The sequence below is a fragment of the Dryobates pubescens genome, chromosome 4 (genome assembly GCF_014839835.1).
Source record: "Dryobates pubescens isolate bDryPub1 chromosome 4, bDryPub1.pri, whole genome shotgun sequence".
Lineage (NCBI taxonomy): Eukaryota > Metazoa > Chordata > Aves > Piciformes > Picidae > Dryobates > Dryobates pubescens.
The window spans coordinates 39,398,938-39,414,207 of NC_071615.1; the positions used below are offsets into that span (position 1 = coordinate 39,398,938).

Sequence of the window (15,270 nt, forward strand, 5' to 3'; positions counted from 1 at the left end):
ACCATCATAGCAGGAACTAGGAGGAACGCCTTGTGCCCTAAACAAGAAAATGGCCGAGGAGATACCAAATCTCCTCCAGCTATCCCTATATAAGGCCCTAGTAAGTTTCCCCTTTCCCAGCTCATCAGAGCACACAGCCAAGAGCCGCCCCTCGGCTGCCTCCAGCACCTGTGGATGTGGCCCTGGAGCAGGTGAGCCCACAGCCGGAGCGTGGTGGCCGGTGTCCTGGCCCGGGCAGGGCAGCGGGCAGTGCCCAGCAGGCTGACCGCATTCCGCAGCCTGAGGGGTGAGTGAGGCCTCACCGACCTGCGTAACAATAGACTGGAAGAAAGGGGGGCAAGGCCAACACCCCCTGCCCCAATCGAGCACTGCCAAGAGGCGGGGGGTAACGCACAGCCGCCGATGTCCGCCGCCGATGTCCGCCGCCGATGGGCGCCAGAGGCCGGCGGGCAGAGCGGCTGCCAGCCCTCCCAAACCCCTCTGCGCTTTCTCATTTGCATATTTTTACCTTTGCGCCCCGGAGCGGCCAATCAGCGGCTGTAGCGAGCGCCGCTCACCTGCTGCGGCCGCGCCCTCTCGCTGGCGGACTGCGGGGGGCGGAGCGGCGGCCTCCTGCTAAGCGGTTAGGCGGCGGCGGTGGCAGCTGTGTCGCGATGGTGTGCGGGGGCTTTGCCTGCTCCAAGAATTGTCTCTGCGCCCTCAACCTGCTGTACACGGTGTGTGGCTGTCGGCCAAAGGGGAGGTAGGGGGGAGGGTCTGGGCCGCCTTGCTTTGGTGTTCCTCGATCTGCGGGGTCCGCCGCCGGACGAGGAGGGGAGGTGGCGGGTCTCGCTCCGGCCTGAGGCGGCCTTCTCTTGGCAGACTGCTGCTTGAGGGCCCGGGGAATTAGTCGCTGGGGCGGCCGCTCGGTCGCGGCCTGTGGCTGGGTGGGGAAGGTGGCACCGGTCAGGCTAAGCTTTGTCACCGCGGGGACGTGGCTCCCTAGGATCAAAATCCAGGGCGGTTCGGCAGCGGGTGGCACAGCTAACGCTGCTCGCCCGCGGGGCCACCGGGAGATGTTTCCTCTCCTGTGCCGCTGCCGCCGGGCTGGGAAGGGGCAGTGGTGAGGGTAAGCTCGGCCCGCAGGTGCCCCTTTTGCGTGTTCGGAAAGGTCGCAGCCCCAGCCCCCACGTGAACGAGAAGGGTTTATTTTGTTATTCCTCAACCGAGGAGCAGCTCCGGAATAAGAGCTGTTCAGTGACACACGAGTGCCGTGCCGGTGTATTGGGTCCTACGGGACCCGATGAGATCGCAGCACTCAAGGAAAGTCGGGGGGTGCGCTGGAGAGACGCTCGGTCGCCCTGAAGAGCAGATTTCCCTGCTCTTCTCTAGGATGGACTAGCGAGTTACAAAGTCTTGCTGCTTCAGGGTCGTGGGAACATGTGTGAGGTGGGAAAAACAAAATAGCGTGCCAAACCGAAATAGCCGACTTACTGTGGAGTCCAGGCAGGTGCATGCTTTTATTTGGGCAAGTTGTAGGACAGAACAATAAAATTGCCACTTGTGGCATAGCTGTGGGGTTTTCTTCACATTATCTATGTTGAAGTGGCACAGAAATAGCAAGAAGCAGGCACGTAATGGCTTCCTCTCACAGCGCTGTGAGATACTGTGTCCTCTAATGTTTTGTGTTAACGACCATGGTTGGGGCTGTCTTTGGACAGACTGAAATTGGGGTCAGCCAGTGCGCACAGGCAGTTGTATTAGTGCTTTTCTGAAAGGACTGCCTGCTCTCCACTTAAGGCAAGACCGGGGAACAAACATGTCTAACGCTATTCATCAGAACAAAAGGTTCTTCTAGCTGGAGGTTACTTGACCTGATGTTGATCACCAGGATGCAACATAAATGGTTGTAGAAGTGCCTGTGCTGAAGCCAGAGTTGATTGTTAGTATGTTCTTTGGTGTACGAGCTGATCCTTGTTCTTGAATGGAAACCTTTAATATAGGAGAGGCTGTGCAGTAGAGGAACTGTTCCATCCTGCTTTCTCTTGTTAGTAAAGCAGAGGTTAATGCAGGACTTCTGGTTGTTGTTGCTATTATTTCTTGAATGAAAGAAAAGTGAGAGAAATCTGTATGTAACATAACGTGTACAAACCTCATTTTGATGTCATGGACAGCAGGTGTTTTTGCTGAAGACGTCACTTGTACTGCAGCCACACAGCAACAAGGTGTAAGGGGCCTGGTATGTCTATTAGGAGTATTTGACCTCAGCAAGGGTGGGTTGATCTTTGGAACCTTTGTAGTTCTGCTTGTGATACCTGTATGATGCACCTATGACCTTAACCTTCCTCTGATGTCTCCTTGAGTAGAATTTACTTCCTGGGTGTCACTTTGGTATTTCATCTGACCTATACAGATTACAGCCTTGTGCTGAAGGGAAGGAATGATTTCTTTGAATTATACTAATTGGAATATCCAGTTGTTACTGCTTGTGTTGCTTATTAGTTGTAGGCAAGTTACAAGACTAATGCTTTTAAATTCTGATTTTCAGCAATAGCATTAGATCAACCAATCTAGCCAAATGTGTAGATTCCTCAGTTCCTTGCTTGGACAGAAACCTGACAGGGCAAGACTTGGATTGCAGTAGCACAATGCATGACTGACTTTTTCTTTTTCCTTTTTTTACCCATCTGGAAGAAAAAGGACATTAGAGGAAGTACTTCATCATCATCTTTTAAAACAATGTTAATTCACAGTACTAATTGATGGGAAGGGTGTAAGAAGAGATACAAGGTCAAATAAGTAACACCTCTTAAATGTTTTTCCAGCTGGCATTGATGTGTCTATCACACACTTGGAATGAATTAACCCTCAGAACTGTCTATTGGAGGTGACAGTTCATATTCTGGGGTTTTGGGTTTGTTTGTTTTTTTTAAACACTTCTAGAATAGGATATTGGCGCTTGATTTTTTTTTTTTTTTTAAATGCTGTCTTGTTTTACTTTTTGCACTAGTGTACCAAGAATAATATGTGCCCTGGCAGTAGGAAATCAGTTACTGGTTTGGGGCAAGAAACCAGAGTTGCTTGCTTATCGTTCTTAGCAGGGGGTACTTTGCTGATGACTTTGGGTGCTTGTCTGGACTAAGTTAATGTCCTTGGGCCATGGTTCTATTTTAAAATTTGGTTTATGTGAGTAATTCTAGCATCTGTGCTGATTATTGCTGACTCCAGTATGCTTCCATATGGGTATTGGAAGAGTAGAGAAAAATAATTGAGACTGTTGATTCAGTGTGTATATAGTGACATGTATTGCTGGAATAAAGTCATACATGGAAGAACTGCTGGCATACAAAACCTTTAAAATGCTGGGTTTGGATATCTGACCAATCTTGTCTTTATTTATTCAATCATGTTTACATTTCCAATCGAATGGCAAACCCATACAAACTGTTTAAAATGCCTGTCCACAGAACTCAGCCAAATTCAAAGAGGTGTATGTAATTCAAGGCTTCTAATCTTCCATGTAAGAGAACCTTAGATGCTGTCTCCAGTCATATTTGCTCTCTTTAACCAGACAAGGATTTCCTTAGGTAGATGGTGTTCCTTCCAAGGAAGTTTTGAGTCATGTTGAGGTGTGAACAGTTGATATCTTACTTCAAATCAGAGTCCCAGAAAGGAAAGGGAAATTCTTAAGTCCTAGCTAGTGATAAAAGAATGAAGTGGTAGCCAGACCACAAGATTAGATTAAAAAAACCCCAGTCAGTTCATTTGGATGGTGTGTGCTGGTTTTGTCACCCAAGCAGCTACTCAATTATTGCTGCAGCAGCAGACATGATCTGTTTGTTGTCAGCATGGAAAGGTCAGTATGTAAACATGTTTCCTTTGTTTTGATAAGCAGGCTTTCAGTTTTTCTTACAACTAGAGTGGCCATTGGATTTAAAGTAAAACCCCTGTGATAGAACCAGCCCTTTGAATGCCCTTTAGTAGAGTTGTAGCTTAAATCATTAGTAGTGTTTTTTTTCTGATGCTGTTTTTGAGTGAGATATGCATGGAAGAAAGATCTCTGGGGTCACCAAGCTTCTTGAAAGTGTTTCGCTTCTTAAACAATGAAAAAAGTGAGGAAGCAAAAGCAAACCTTTCAGAAGTTGTTTCTGCTACACAGCAGAAAGCTTGCATTTCAAAAATCAAGGAGGATCAAATGGGTCAAATCTCACAGCCATTTTAACATGAAAGAAGCTTGTAACATGTTCAAAACCAACAGCTAATGTGAAGAATTCTGAACTAGGATGTAATACTGAAAGAACTGTCTGTCATTATAAGGGACAGGAATGCTGCCTTTCACTTAACATTGCTTGTTCCACATCATGTGTCTCAAGGCTGTTCAGTAACCAGGCTATGGTTTGCCTCTCACTTAAATAACTCATCTAAAGGTAGAAGATTCCGATTTCCGATCTCCTTTGGAGATGCCCAGAGCTTTATTTACTGTAAATGTAATGTACTTAATGTAATGCCCTTTGCTTTCAGTAAAGCTGAAGAAGTGCTGTAAGGAGATGAAGCCTGCTTACAGGTCGGTTAGCTTGCTGCTGTGATGGAAATCAATTTAGCTTAGTCTTACCTCGCTAAAGATGCAGCACTGCGTACAGCCTATTGCTTAAGGTGGTGTTTTCAGATGAAGTGCAGGGAACCAGAAGGATTGTATTCTAGGTTCTCTATGGCTGTGCAGAAGAGGTTGGCCAAGTTGAAAAGGAGGGTGGTAAAAATCTCTAATTTCAAAATATATACCATTCAAGGCTTAAAAAATTAAGGCCCCTTAAAGTGGGGTATGAAATTATGTGGAGAGGATGCTTCATCGTGTGTGTACCCTCTCTGGTTTTAGTTCCCGTTGCATATCCAGCCTGACAGCCATTCTGTGAATGTTTCCTTTGCTGATACTCCTGGAAATGCTGTATAGTCTCTACTCAGGAACGATGAGGCTGTATTTCTTGATATTTAAATTCTGAAGTGCAGTTCTTTATAACTCCTTTTTCAGCTGAGGCTGCAAGAAAACAGTGGGAACATGAAGTTCTGCATATGACTTCCTTCCTAGTGAGCAGTCCAAGCTAAATGAAATGCTGAAAAGTTGCTAGTTAGTCAAAACAGCTGATTTGCTTGTGGCTTGCTGTTGAATGAAGGAGGAATTGGGTTTGATACTTGAGTTGTTTCTCACTGGTGCTGTCTAGAAAAATAATTTGTTGGTGCTTTGGTTTCTTTTTGTAATGTAGACCAGCAGCCTGTGGATCAGTACACAAGGGGTAAGTGTGAAGAGAAATACATTTCTCCAGTACAGGAGTGAGAGTAATGAGCAGCTATATGCACAGAACAACTTGAATTTAAAGGATAGAGCAAACTACAAGGTTGATGGGGCTTTGTGTCTTTGTTGTTTTGGTATTTTTGTTGCTTCTGAAGTCGTATTTTATGCAGCAGTAAGGGGAAACAGCTCCCAAGTACAGTAAAGGCTAATGCTTTAATCATTCTAGGAAGTTAACTGGAGAGCAGGACAAACAAGCTTGTGATGACTTTACTTCTGTGACAAACTTTTCTCTGCCTAGAAGTGTGATTATTTCTGAAACGTCACTCTGATTTGCAGATATGTGTGTGTGTGTAAAAAACAACCAACAACATCATTTTATATATGTATATAAAAAGGGAGTCAGTTAAAGTGAAATCTGATGCATTCCACTGATCTTGAACTTGCAGTTCCTAAAATGTTTTCTCCAGAGGTGCTGACATTGGAAATAACAGTTTGTCTGTTGGTAATATGCTTGGGTTTTGTTGTTGTTGTTTGGGGTGCGTGTTTGGGGTTGTTTTGGGTGGGTGGGTTGGCTGGTTGGTGTTGTTTGGTTTTGTTGGGGATTTTGGCTCTGTAGAGAAAGGTCTGGGATCTCATAGTGAGAATGACTGCTCTTCACTTAGGAATTGTGCTGCCCATAGGCTTGTTCCAGGGCAGCATTTACTTAATTTCAAGTAGATTATTTTATATAGTGGATTATGCCAAGCCTGTGTTTGCATGTGTGCTTTTTAAATAAGGTTGCTTGGGTTTGTATTGATGGAGAAGGCAGTATTTAGTCTGTGAGGATATTAAATTGATAATGCTAGCTGTCCTATCTCCCCACACACACGTACCCCATGTCTCTGTTGCTGTTCTGGTTTGTGGACAGTGTGTGCTTGTAGTATCCCTCTGTGAGGCAAATAGCTCGACTGAGATGGTAATAAATTCTTTTATGCTCAATGCCTTTTGGCCTTCTATGTCAACATGTCTTAAGTGAAGAGAAGCTTTTAAAACACTTCTCAGAACAAAGCTTGCACTTATTTTTTTATGTTCAAGTACTCCCGAAAACTGTTCATTGCTTGTAAGAAGGTGTGTTGTTGATACGGGGTTTGGGAGCTGGTGGTATTCTTGATTTAATGAGCTAAGGGGTAGAGAAGAATCCTTGCCAAGTGCTAAATCTGTTCCTTATTGGTTTATGGTGTGGAGAGCAGCAAAATTTCCATGGTGGAGGAGTTGGCTGTGGTGTGTGCAAGTAGAGGTTGGAATGGACTTCAGGGGCTCACCTGGCCAGGTTCCGGCTCAGAGCAGGATTTGCTAGCTGTGGCTTTGTCTGCTGAGCCTGGAAAACCTCTGAGAAGAAAGACTGTAATTTCTGTTGAACACAGTATCAAACTACCACTCCAAGCTGAACCTCCCAAGCCATTATTTGTTGTTGCCTCTTGTTTGTGGTTGGTTAATAATGACAAGTGTTTGCCTTCATTGTTGTAAGGCACCCTCACCTTTAGTTGCTGTTAGATTATCCATAGCTTGCTTCTTTGTTAAACAAAACAAACTCGCCTCCCATCACTCCCTTTTCAAACATCATCTTCAAGGCTCCAGGCCATGTTTTTGACTCTTTCCAGGTTCTCAAATTCCTTTTCAACCTGGAGGACTTGAAATAGGACACAGTATTTGAGCTACAGTCTCACCAGCATTGAGTTTTGTTTGATTGCTCTCTTCTTGGCTTTTCCTGTTTGCAATGAGAGCACTCTCTTGGCTCCTATTCTACTTGACAACCAGTGTGCTCCCCAGGTCTATCTTGGTAAGACTGTTGTTAAACCAGTCTGTTGCCAGAGTGCACTGTAGAACCCCAGGAGCAGAATTTTGCACTGTTTCTGTTGGCTTATTGCTCAAGTTTATCACCGTCCCTTTGAGCTGAATCTCTATTTGGATAGTCAGTTGCTTTTCCTTATGTGGTATCATTCACAAATTTTCTGAGAATTCATCCTGTCTTATTACTCAAGTTGTTGATGAAGGTATTGTATGTTAGTGGCCCCAGCATCCGCCTTTGTGGTGCTCCTTCCTGCTACCAGATAGATGCTGAACCATTGATGGCTACCCTTTAAGCTCAGCACTCCAGCATGTTGCCATTCAGTCAGAACAGGCCAATTCTCCAACTCATGCCTTCTCAGCTTGCTAATGAGAGTATTGTGGGGTAAGCAGGTAAGTCCTAATCACTACAAACTGGGCTGTGATTTCACGGATTTCTGGTAGATTGATCAAGCAATTAGAAATTCTGGGTATGTTTTGGTGAGGTCAGGGTTTTGGTAAGCTAAAACTTGGAGGTTGAATTGGTGTTATCAACCATTACAATCTGTGTTAAATATGTTACCTGTAGGTCTAACTGATTCGGACTAGGATGTTGGATATTATGTACTGGACATCTGAGTTGGCTTTGTCTGCTGCTTCCCTCCTGTTGTACCTCATTACAGCTTTCTCTGCAGCTTTTCATGCTGAGATTTTTTTTTGTTGTTGTTCTGTGTTTTTGGCATGGAAACAGGAAAGGCTGGAGCTTCCTGCCCTTGTAAACAGTCAATCCCAGGCACAGATTCTGCCTGCCTTCCCTGAATACCATCTTTAAAAGGAAGGAAACAGCATAAGAGTGTTTTGGGTATTGAAATAGCTGTATGGTGAAGTCAGTCCTGTTTTCTTGGAGAAACATGCAGCAGAGACAGGACACCTTTTTAATATTTTGCTACATGAAATCCTCAACAAACAGATCTAAAAGTGTTTTTATGTGACCTTGTTAACGCTTGGCTTACATCATCAGCTATGTAGGAGTTTCTCTAATGATTTATTACTACTGTATTCCTCATGACAGTAAGTTTCAGCAAAGGGCATTTTTTAACCTGTTCAGAGCTGTGGGGCTATATATCCTATTTTCTTTAAATGCACTGCCTGTTTCATAAAAGATCTGGAAATTTCATTCTGTTTCCATTCTGTGAATTAAGGGCAATGATTTTTAGCTTGTCAATTCTGTTATAATCTACATTTCAGTATCACAGAGAATGCAACATGGCTTGACTTGCAGGTAGATTCAGTTGTAACAGCTCCCCGTTAACAGGGTTGAAGAATATGTGTGCCTTGAAACGTCTGGAAACGAAGTTACCTCTGCAGTGAAGAGGAGGATTGGTTTGTTCGGTGTTGTGCTTCTCTTTACACTGGGAAGAAAAAATGTACCTTGCTAATAACTTTAAATAATGTATATGTGTGGGGATTTAGCTAACTCTATTAATATGCAGACTAACTTTGTTTTCTCTTCCCTCCAGCTGGTCAGCCTGCTGCTGATTGGAATTGCAGCATGGGGAATCGGCTTCGGCCTGATCTCTAGTTTCAGAGTTGTTGGAGTGGTCATCGCAGTGGGAATCTTCCTCTTCATTATTGCCTTAGTCGGATTGATTGGTGCAGTGAAACATCATCAAGTATTGCTGTTCTTTGTATCCTGATTCATTACATGGATTGCAGTTTAGTTCAAGCCATGTAAACAACCTGCTCTGTCAGCTGATACTAACGTGGGAGGTGCTTCAGAAAAAGAACAGAAATTCCCGGTCTGATTTTGGTCAAGTGCATTCTAAGTTAAGCTTCCTTCCTGTTTAACTTTTATTCCAGCTTCCTTTTTCTTCCTTGTTTTTGCTCTGAAGACAAACAATTTTTAACAATCACAATACTTAAATTTTTTGTTTTTTTGAGAGCTTTTTATGGTGGGTCACTCTATCATAGGTTCCTCTTACTGTGAGCTCAGTCCTGCACCAAGCTAGAGTATGTGAACTATTAATGTTTAACGACAGGGAAAGCTGATACTTCCAGATATCAAGCTGGCTGTAGCTGGCAGGGGAAGGCAGTGTGGGTAATACAGGCTGTCAGGAAGCACTTTCTTTTCATACCTAATCTTTACTTGGGAACAGACAGACTTTCTCAGTATGCTCTGCTGCCCCTTTATGCTTGCTGACAGCGTGTAAGCAGTCTTTGGTGCTGTCTTACATAACAAAATTGATCTGTTTGGAGGAGAAAAGAGGATGATCAGATAAAATTCCTATTTTACTGTTTGGGGCCCTTGAATAAGTGGCGACTTCCACTTTACAAACACTTTAATCGTGTGAGAGAAATACCTGCCTCTGAACACAGCAGCCAAGTTGTGAGGTCAGTGACCAACTTTTGAAGTGTGATCTTTAGTATCAAAGTTTGTTCTTTTTGTTTTATACTGTTTTCAGATGCATTAGTCCAAAAGTGTGTGAGGCTGTGTTCTAGGAACGAGTTTTACCTTTTCTTTTGCTTTCCTCCTTTATTTGTTTTTGTTTGGGGTTTGTTTGTTTTTTAATCTGGGCTAAAATTACCATTTGTAATTAATTACAAGACTGTGTCTTTGCAGGAAAGAAATTTTCAGGATATGCAATACTGAGAGAATTATTTTACTTATTGCTTTATTTATGGGTAGTACCTTGGAATGACAATGTGAGTCCCTAAAGCTGGAGAAAGTGGCTGTGGTTTTTTCTCTCTCAAAGCTCCTTTTATTAACTTTTATGCTCATGTTGTCTTGCTATGCAAGAAACATTTAACCAAGGGACACCAGCTATGTACAGTAGTAGCCAAAAGGAGATAAGATATGGTGATTTAGTTCTGGAGACATTATTTAGGTCATCTTTTCCACATGCAGTCAGAATATACTTCTACAGTTTTAAAGAATTTATTGTTACCCAGTGGACTAAAGAATACTATTAGGCACATGTGTTATAAAAGCACAATTTCAGTGTGTATCCTTAACTACCATTTTTAGTACATGATTATTCTTTTGCTAGTCTTTATTGTCCAGTTTTCTGTCTCCTGCGCCTGTTTGGCACTAAACAAGGAACAGCAGGTAAGACATTTCCTGGCTTCTTAGGTAATCTATTTTATAATAGTATAAATTTAGAGTACACATGCACTTATTTTCATAGATATGAAAGTAAGTGTGTACCATATAAAGCACTTACATAGTCTTCCACAAAATGGGGAGAGCGTATAAGGAAGTCAGCATTATCCTTTTAAATAAGGACTAGACCTTAGGCAGTGCTTGGCTGTGATAGCAAGAAATGCATCTACCTTCTAAAATTACTTTCAGCTGTCTGTTTTGGTGTTTTTTAAGCTTTCTGTGTAGGTTTCTGGTCACAAATGTAGCAGAATGTTATCTTGACTGTATCATGTGTTCAGCAATTTCAGATTAGCTGATGAAATGTTACAGTAATCATAATGTAAAGGCGATAAAGCCGCTGACTTGTTCTTGCATAATGGAAAAGGTTGCCACTGCATTTGGAACAGAGGTAACCCTTAAACTGTGAAAGTAAAATCAGCTTCCGTGGGGTATGAAGAATAAGAATCAGGCAAGGGTACAGGGACTAAATAACCACCTTCCTACATGAAACTGCACTTGTCAGCAGTCATGGTTAGACCAGTTGGATGTCCCATTTACCAGCAGTCTTAATGGGCTTAGGAAAAAGGAAAGAAGGAAATTAATTTTAACCCTGAATGTGCTGCTGGTAGGGGCTGCTATTTCTTTAGCCACATACTCTGTTGGAACATTTAAATCATACTTTAATATATTACTCTGTTAGACTTCAGGATCTGAGGCTTTTAGTTAGGAAATTCTCATCTTGGCCCAGTGTACTGGTTTCCAATAAAATGCAAAGCTGTTGAAGTAATATAATGTGTATTTGCTTATTCCTTCTAGAGTCAACTTCTGGAGGTGGGATGGAATAACACCAACAGTGCAAGAACAGATATCGAAAGAAACCTGAATTGTTGTGGATTCAGAGCTTTTAATCCAAATGAAACCTGCTCCTCTGTAAGTTCTTCCATCATGAAAAAGCTTACAGCTTCACTTGGTTTGTTCAGATATGGACAGCTCTATCTACAACTACCTAAAGGGAGATTGGAGAGAGGAGGGGTGACAAGCAACAGGGCTGGAGGAAATGGTTACAAGCTGCACCAGGGGAGGTTTAGGCTGGATATTAGGAAATAATTCTTCACTGAAAGGGTTCTCAAACATTGGAATGGTCTGCCCAGAGCAGTGGTGGTGTCACCATCCCTGGGGGTGTTCAAGCAGCGTGTGGACCTGGCTCTTAAGGACATGGTTTAGTGTCGACTCTTCAGTGCTGGGTGAAGGGTTGGGCTGGATAATCTTTGATGTCTCTTCCAAGCAGATGTATTCTGTGAACTGTTTTCATAGCTGCAGAAAGCAGACTTTTTTGTTTTCTTGAAAAGTGTGAGGTAGTTGTTACAGTGATACTAAGTTCTTTAGATTACTTACTGGAATTGTAATCACACAGCACCCTGCAAAGGTTGTACTCCATTGCCATTTGTATACTTGGCTTTTTGGAGTCTTTTAAAGATGCTAAAGTTTTCTCCATGGCTGGCAGTCATGTATAGAGCTAACTAGATTGTTTTTTTAAAATCAGTGAAGTGTCATTTGAAAATGGAGTGAAATTCTCTGTATCTGCTGCAGGATTGTTTTAGAAGTCACCAGTGTCAACCATGTGCACCAATAATAGAAGAATATTCTGGGATGGTGCTGAGATTTGTTGGAGGCATAGGACTCTTCTTCAGTTTCACAGAGGTGAGTAGCAGGTTAGAGAATTGAGTGCTTTTTTTCCCTTCTTCTAAGGCTTGGTTTTGTGAAACTATTAATTTTAGGGTATTTATTACAGGAATTCTCAGTACTATCAAAGGAGTCAAATAATGAGGTCAAATTTTCTCAAGCTATCAGCTAGCTTAAGCCTGGCCGAAGGAGAGCTTGTCTTTACTGTGGGAGTTAGTGCAACTTTGTTACTTAGGCTACAAACCACAACCAGATACCACAGGAAAACGTGGTGCTGTAAACTTTTAAGTTTGCAGGAAGCTAGCTATTCTTCTCCCAAGTCTGGGGGTTTGGGGATTTTTTTTTGTGTGCTTCCCCTAGTGTAAAGATACCTAGTTTCGTGATGAGTCAGCTGTATTTGAACACCAGGTTAGAAAGATCTTTGTGCTTTAGTGTCCAGTTTATACATACACTTGTTTTATTGATCAGTGGATAAAAATCCTCAGAGCAGGTCTCTCATAACACCACAGCAGAGCATGTGAAAATACTCCTGCTGCTTAGTGCAGTTTTTCAGAAAGTTTGTAGGTATTACAGCAGCAGAAGGGACACAGCAGCTTGAACAGAATCACTCTGACTTCTACCCTCAATTTGTTGACTAAAAATGTGAAGCTGGTGGGGGGAGAGAAGGTGGTGGTTGGAAAGAATGACAGAATTTGACAGTATACTAGAAAAATAGCCTTAGAGTTAAATGGTAAGTGTAAAATGAAATAATCTGGAGGATTTGTTTATCACTGCACTAAAATCAGGTGTTTGAATATTTATCATTTGGGGAGGGGAAAGAATAATTCAGTACTAGACATGGCTATAAAAAATATTTTACCTTGAAGACAGAAGTTTGGCCCTTTTTTGTGTGTTGTGTGTTTTTCCTTCCCTCTGTTGCTAGGTGTGAATTCTTTTCTGAGAGGGTTCCATTTGCTCATTGAGAATGCTGGTGTGTGGTTGAGCAATTTTAGCAATAATAGTAAAATACCCTAAGCTCAGGTACTGGATGTTCATTGTCAGGATTTTGTTTAAAACAAATATTGTAAATCTTTTGGAAGATGGGGTGGAGGCTCTCCCAGTAATAATATCTTTGGGTTTTGTTTTCAGATTCTGGGAGTGTGGCTGACATACAGATACAGAAACCAAAAGGATCCTCGTGCAAACCCCAGTGCATTTCTTTGATAAGTTTATAGAGGACTGAATCTTCCCTCTGCACCCTCTACTTCAAAGTACTGGTTCTTCACAGTTGTGGAATCCCTATTGCAGATAAATACCAGTGTACCCAAAAGAAAACTTAAATTTCCCAGAGCAATCTGTACTTTCCTTATTTAGCATCCCAATTCTTTTCCTCCGAGAGTGTCTTTCTTGAAGTAGGCTGGTCCATTCAGTAGCTGGGCAGAGTCAGGCTTTGCCTCTGAGCTGCTTAAATAACTCTGCTAAGACTTTGGTAATCAGTGTGGTGAACTCTATACAGTGAGGTTTATAAGTACTACTGGCTTCTCAAACAAAACAAACAACAAAAAATCACCACAAAAAAACTCAACCCAAAAAAACCCACCCAAAAGTGTTTCCTGATGTATCTATTGATTACAAAAATTGACAAGATTGCTCATTAAAATGATGAAAACATACAATGGATGGTTGGACTGTATGATTTGATTAGGTTTTAGGATGAACTCCAGTCAACTTTTTGTCCCTGTAATGGTCTCCCACTTTCCTGTTAAGGTAAAACTTAAAGTGCACATAAGTATGTGTTCATGACTACTGTAGTCTTCACCCCTCCCCTTCTTTGTTTGTTTGTTTTGGCTTTCTGGTAGCTTTAGAGTTTTGTTAGAGAATAAAAATAATTCTTGACTTCTAAATGGATATCTTCACTATGAGAACAATGAAGAAAACCAGAAGAATGTAATCTGCAGCTGATTAACTTGAAACTTTTTTTTTTTCTTTGACAAGTGAATGAAGTTTGGTATTTGCACAACCTCAGAATCAGTAGTGTTTTGTAATCTTTAATGTAAGAAACTTGATGTCTGGGAAATTGTTGTACAGCTAATTTTTCAGATGGTGTAAAATCATTGTTACAATAACTTGGCTGTGTATGTTCTTCTGTCATGCAGTTCATGAGAGATAAAATGATGGGGAGGGGGGTAAAAAGGGATGGTTTCCAGTAGTTTGCTTAGTTTTTGTTTGTTTGCTTGCTTTTTCAAAGAAAAGGATTAAAGTTAGAATGGTACATTATCCATGTAGTATTGTTTGAGCTGAAGGAAAGTATAGTCCCTCTTCCAGCTTGATTGATGCATCACCTGGAACATCAGACATCTAAACCACCCAAGGTATGTAATTGTTACATTTGGTTCTGATCACACTGAATTACAGACCTGCCCTGGACTTTTTCTTCCTTCACTTTCTTCTGGTAGGCAGCTGCTGTAGCCTTAAAGCCAGCTCCTCGGGAGGAAAAAGAGGAGTATTAATGCCATCTGCCAAGGAATGCAGCAGCTGAGCAAGGATGAAACAAAGACAGTGAGGGCAGACAGAAGTGGGTTCTCCTACAGTCTCCCTTTACTAGGGAGGTGTCTCCCTTCCTTCTGCAAAGGAGGCAAAAAGTTGAAATACACACCCACTTTCAGACTTCCATTTGCCCAGTGCTCCTAAAGAGGAGTAAGAGACAATAAGAGTTGAATCTGACTGCAGAGGGACGTCAAGAACTTGCTTCTCTCCAGGTGTAGTTGGTTCAACATCTGCTGTCAGCGCCATCTCCTGGTGTTTGGTTTGTGAATGGCTGCTCTGTTGAGAAGTAGTGATGTCTGCTTCAAGCATGTACTTGTACATTCACTGTTAAGAGCCTACTCGTGTGCTGAAACATCTTGAGAGCCTTCAGGCTATTACTGAAGTATAAAGTAAATGTATGCAGCTTTTTTTCCCCCAAGTGTGGTCCTGTGTAAGCAACTAACCAGCCGTTGTCAAGAGGACAGTGCTCATCTTATGGCTGTCTTTAGCAGCAGTCAGTTTTCCTATTCTAGATAGGTTCTGTATTTTCTACATTACTGTAATAAATTAAAAGAGGGACTTTCAGGAGAGGGTGTGTGAAGCTTGAAATAATACCACATTGCTGCTTCAAATTTGACTTTTATTTTTCCCCCCTATTTGTTCTTCGTGCTTAGTTCTGGGTAGATGAGGTTTCATGAATATAGTAGATAATATTGGAGTGTGAATGTGCATCACTGAGAAAGTACTGAAAATGTTACTGCTTGAGAAACTCAAGTCTCTGAATTTTAGTAGTCAAAAGACAGATCAGTGGATCATACGATTTAAGTTTTTCTATCCTATTAATAATACTTTATCTCTTCAAGGCCGATTT

At 42.1% G+C, this 15,270-nt stretch overlaps 1 protein-coding gene across 1 annotated transcript; it reads left to right on the forward strand.

Annotated features, from left to right (window-relative positions):
* Positions 1–588: 588 nt before the first annotated feature.
* Positions 589–14,054, forward strand: TSPAN13 (tetraspanin 13). Its single transcript, XM_054161152.1, has 6 exons — positions 589–716; positions 8,593–8,760; positions 10,098–10,178; positions 11,028–11,141; positions 11,802–11,912; positions 13,023–14,054. Exons 1-6 carry the CDS (start codon positions 654–656, stop codon positions 13,095–13,097), a joined length of 612 nt encoding a protein of 203 aa, XP_054017127.1. The 5' UTR covers positions 589–653; the 3' UTR covers positions 13,098–14,054.
* The last annotated feature ends 1,216 nt before the right edge of the window (positions 14,055–15,270 follow it).

Bases quoted from the DNA above. Each gene is read 5' to 3' on its own strand.
- TSPAN13 (XM_054161152.1), top strand. From the start codon at position 654: ATGGTGTGCGGGGGCTTTGCCTGCTCCAAGAATTGTCTCTGCGCCCTC. The intron at 717-8,592 runs GTGTGTGGCTGT...TCTTCCCTCCAG, and splicing joins CCCTCAACCTGCTGTACACG to CTGGTCAGCCTGCTGCTGAT. The intron at 8,761-10,097 runs GTATCCTGATTC...TACCATTTTTAG, and splicing joins ATCAAGTATTGCTGTTCTTT to TACATGATTATTCTTTTGCT.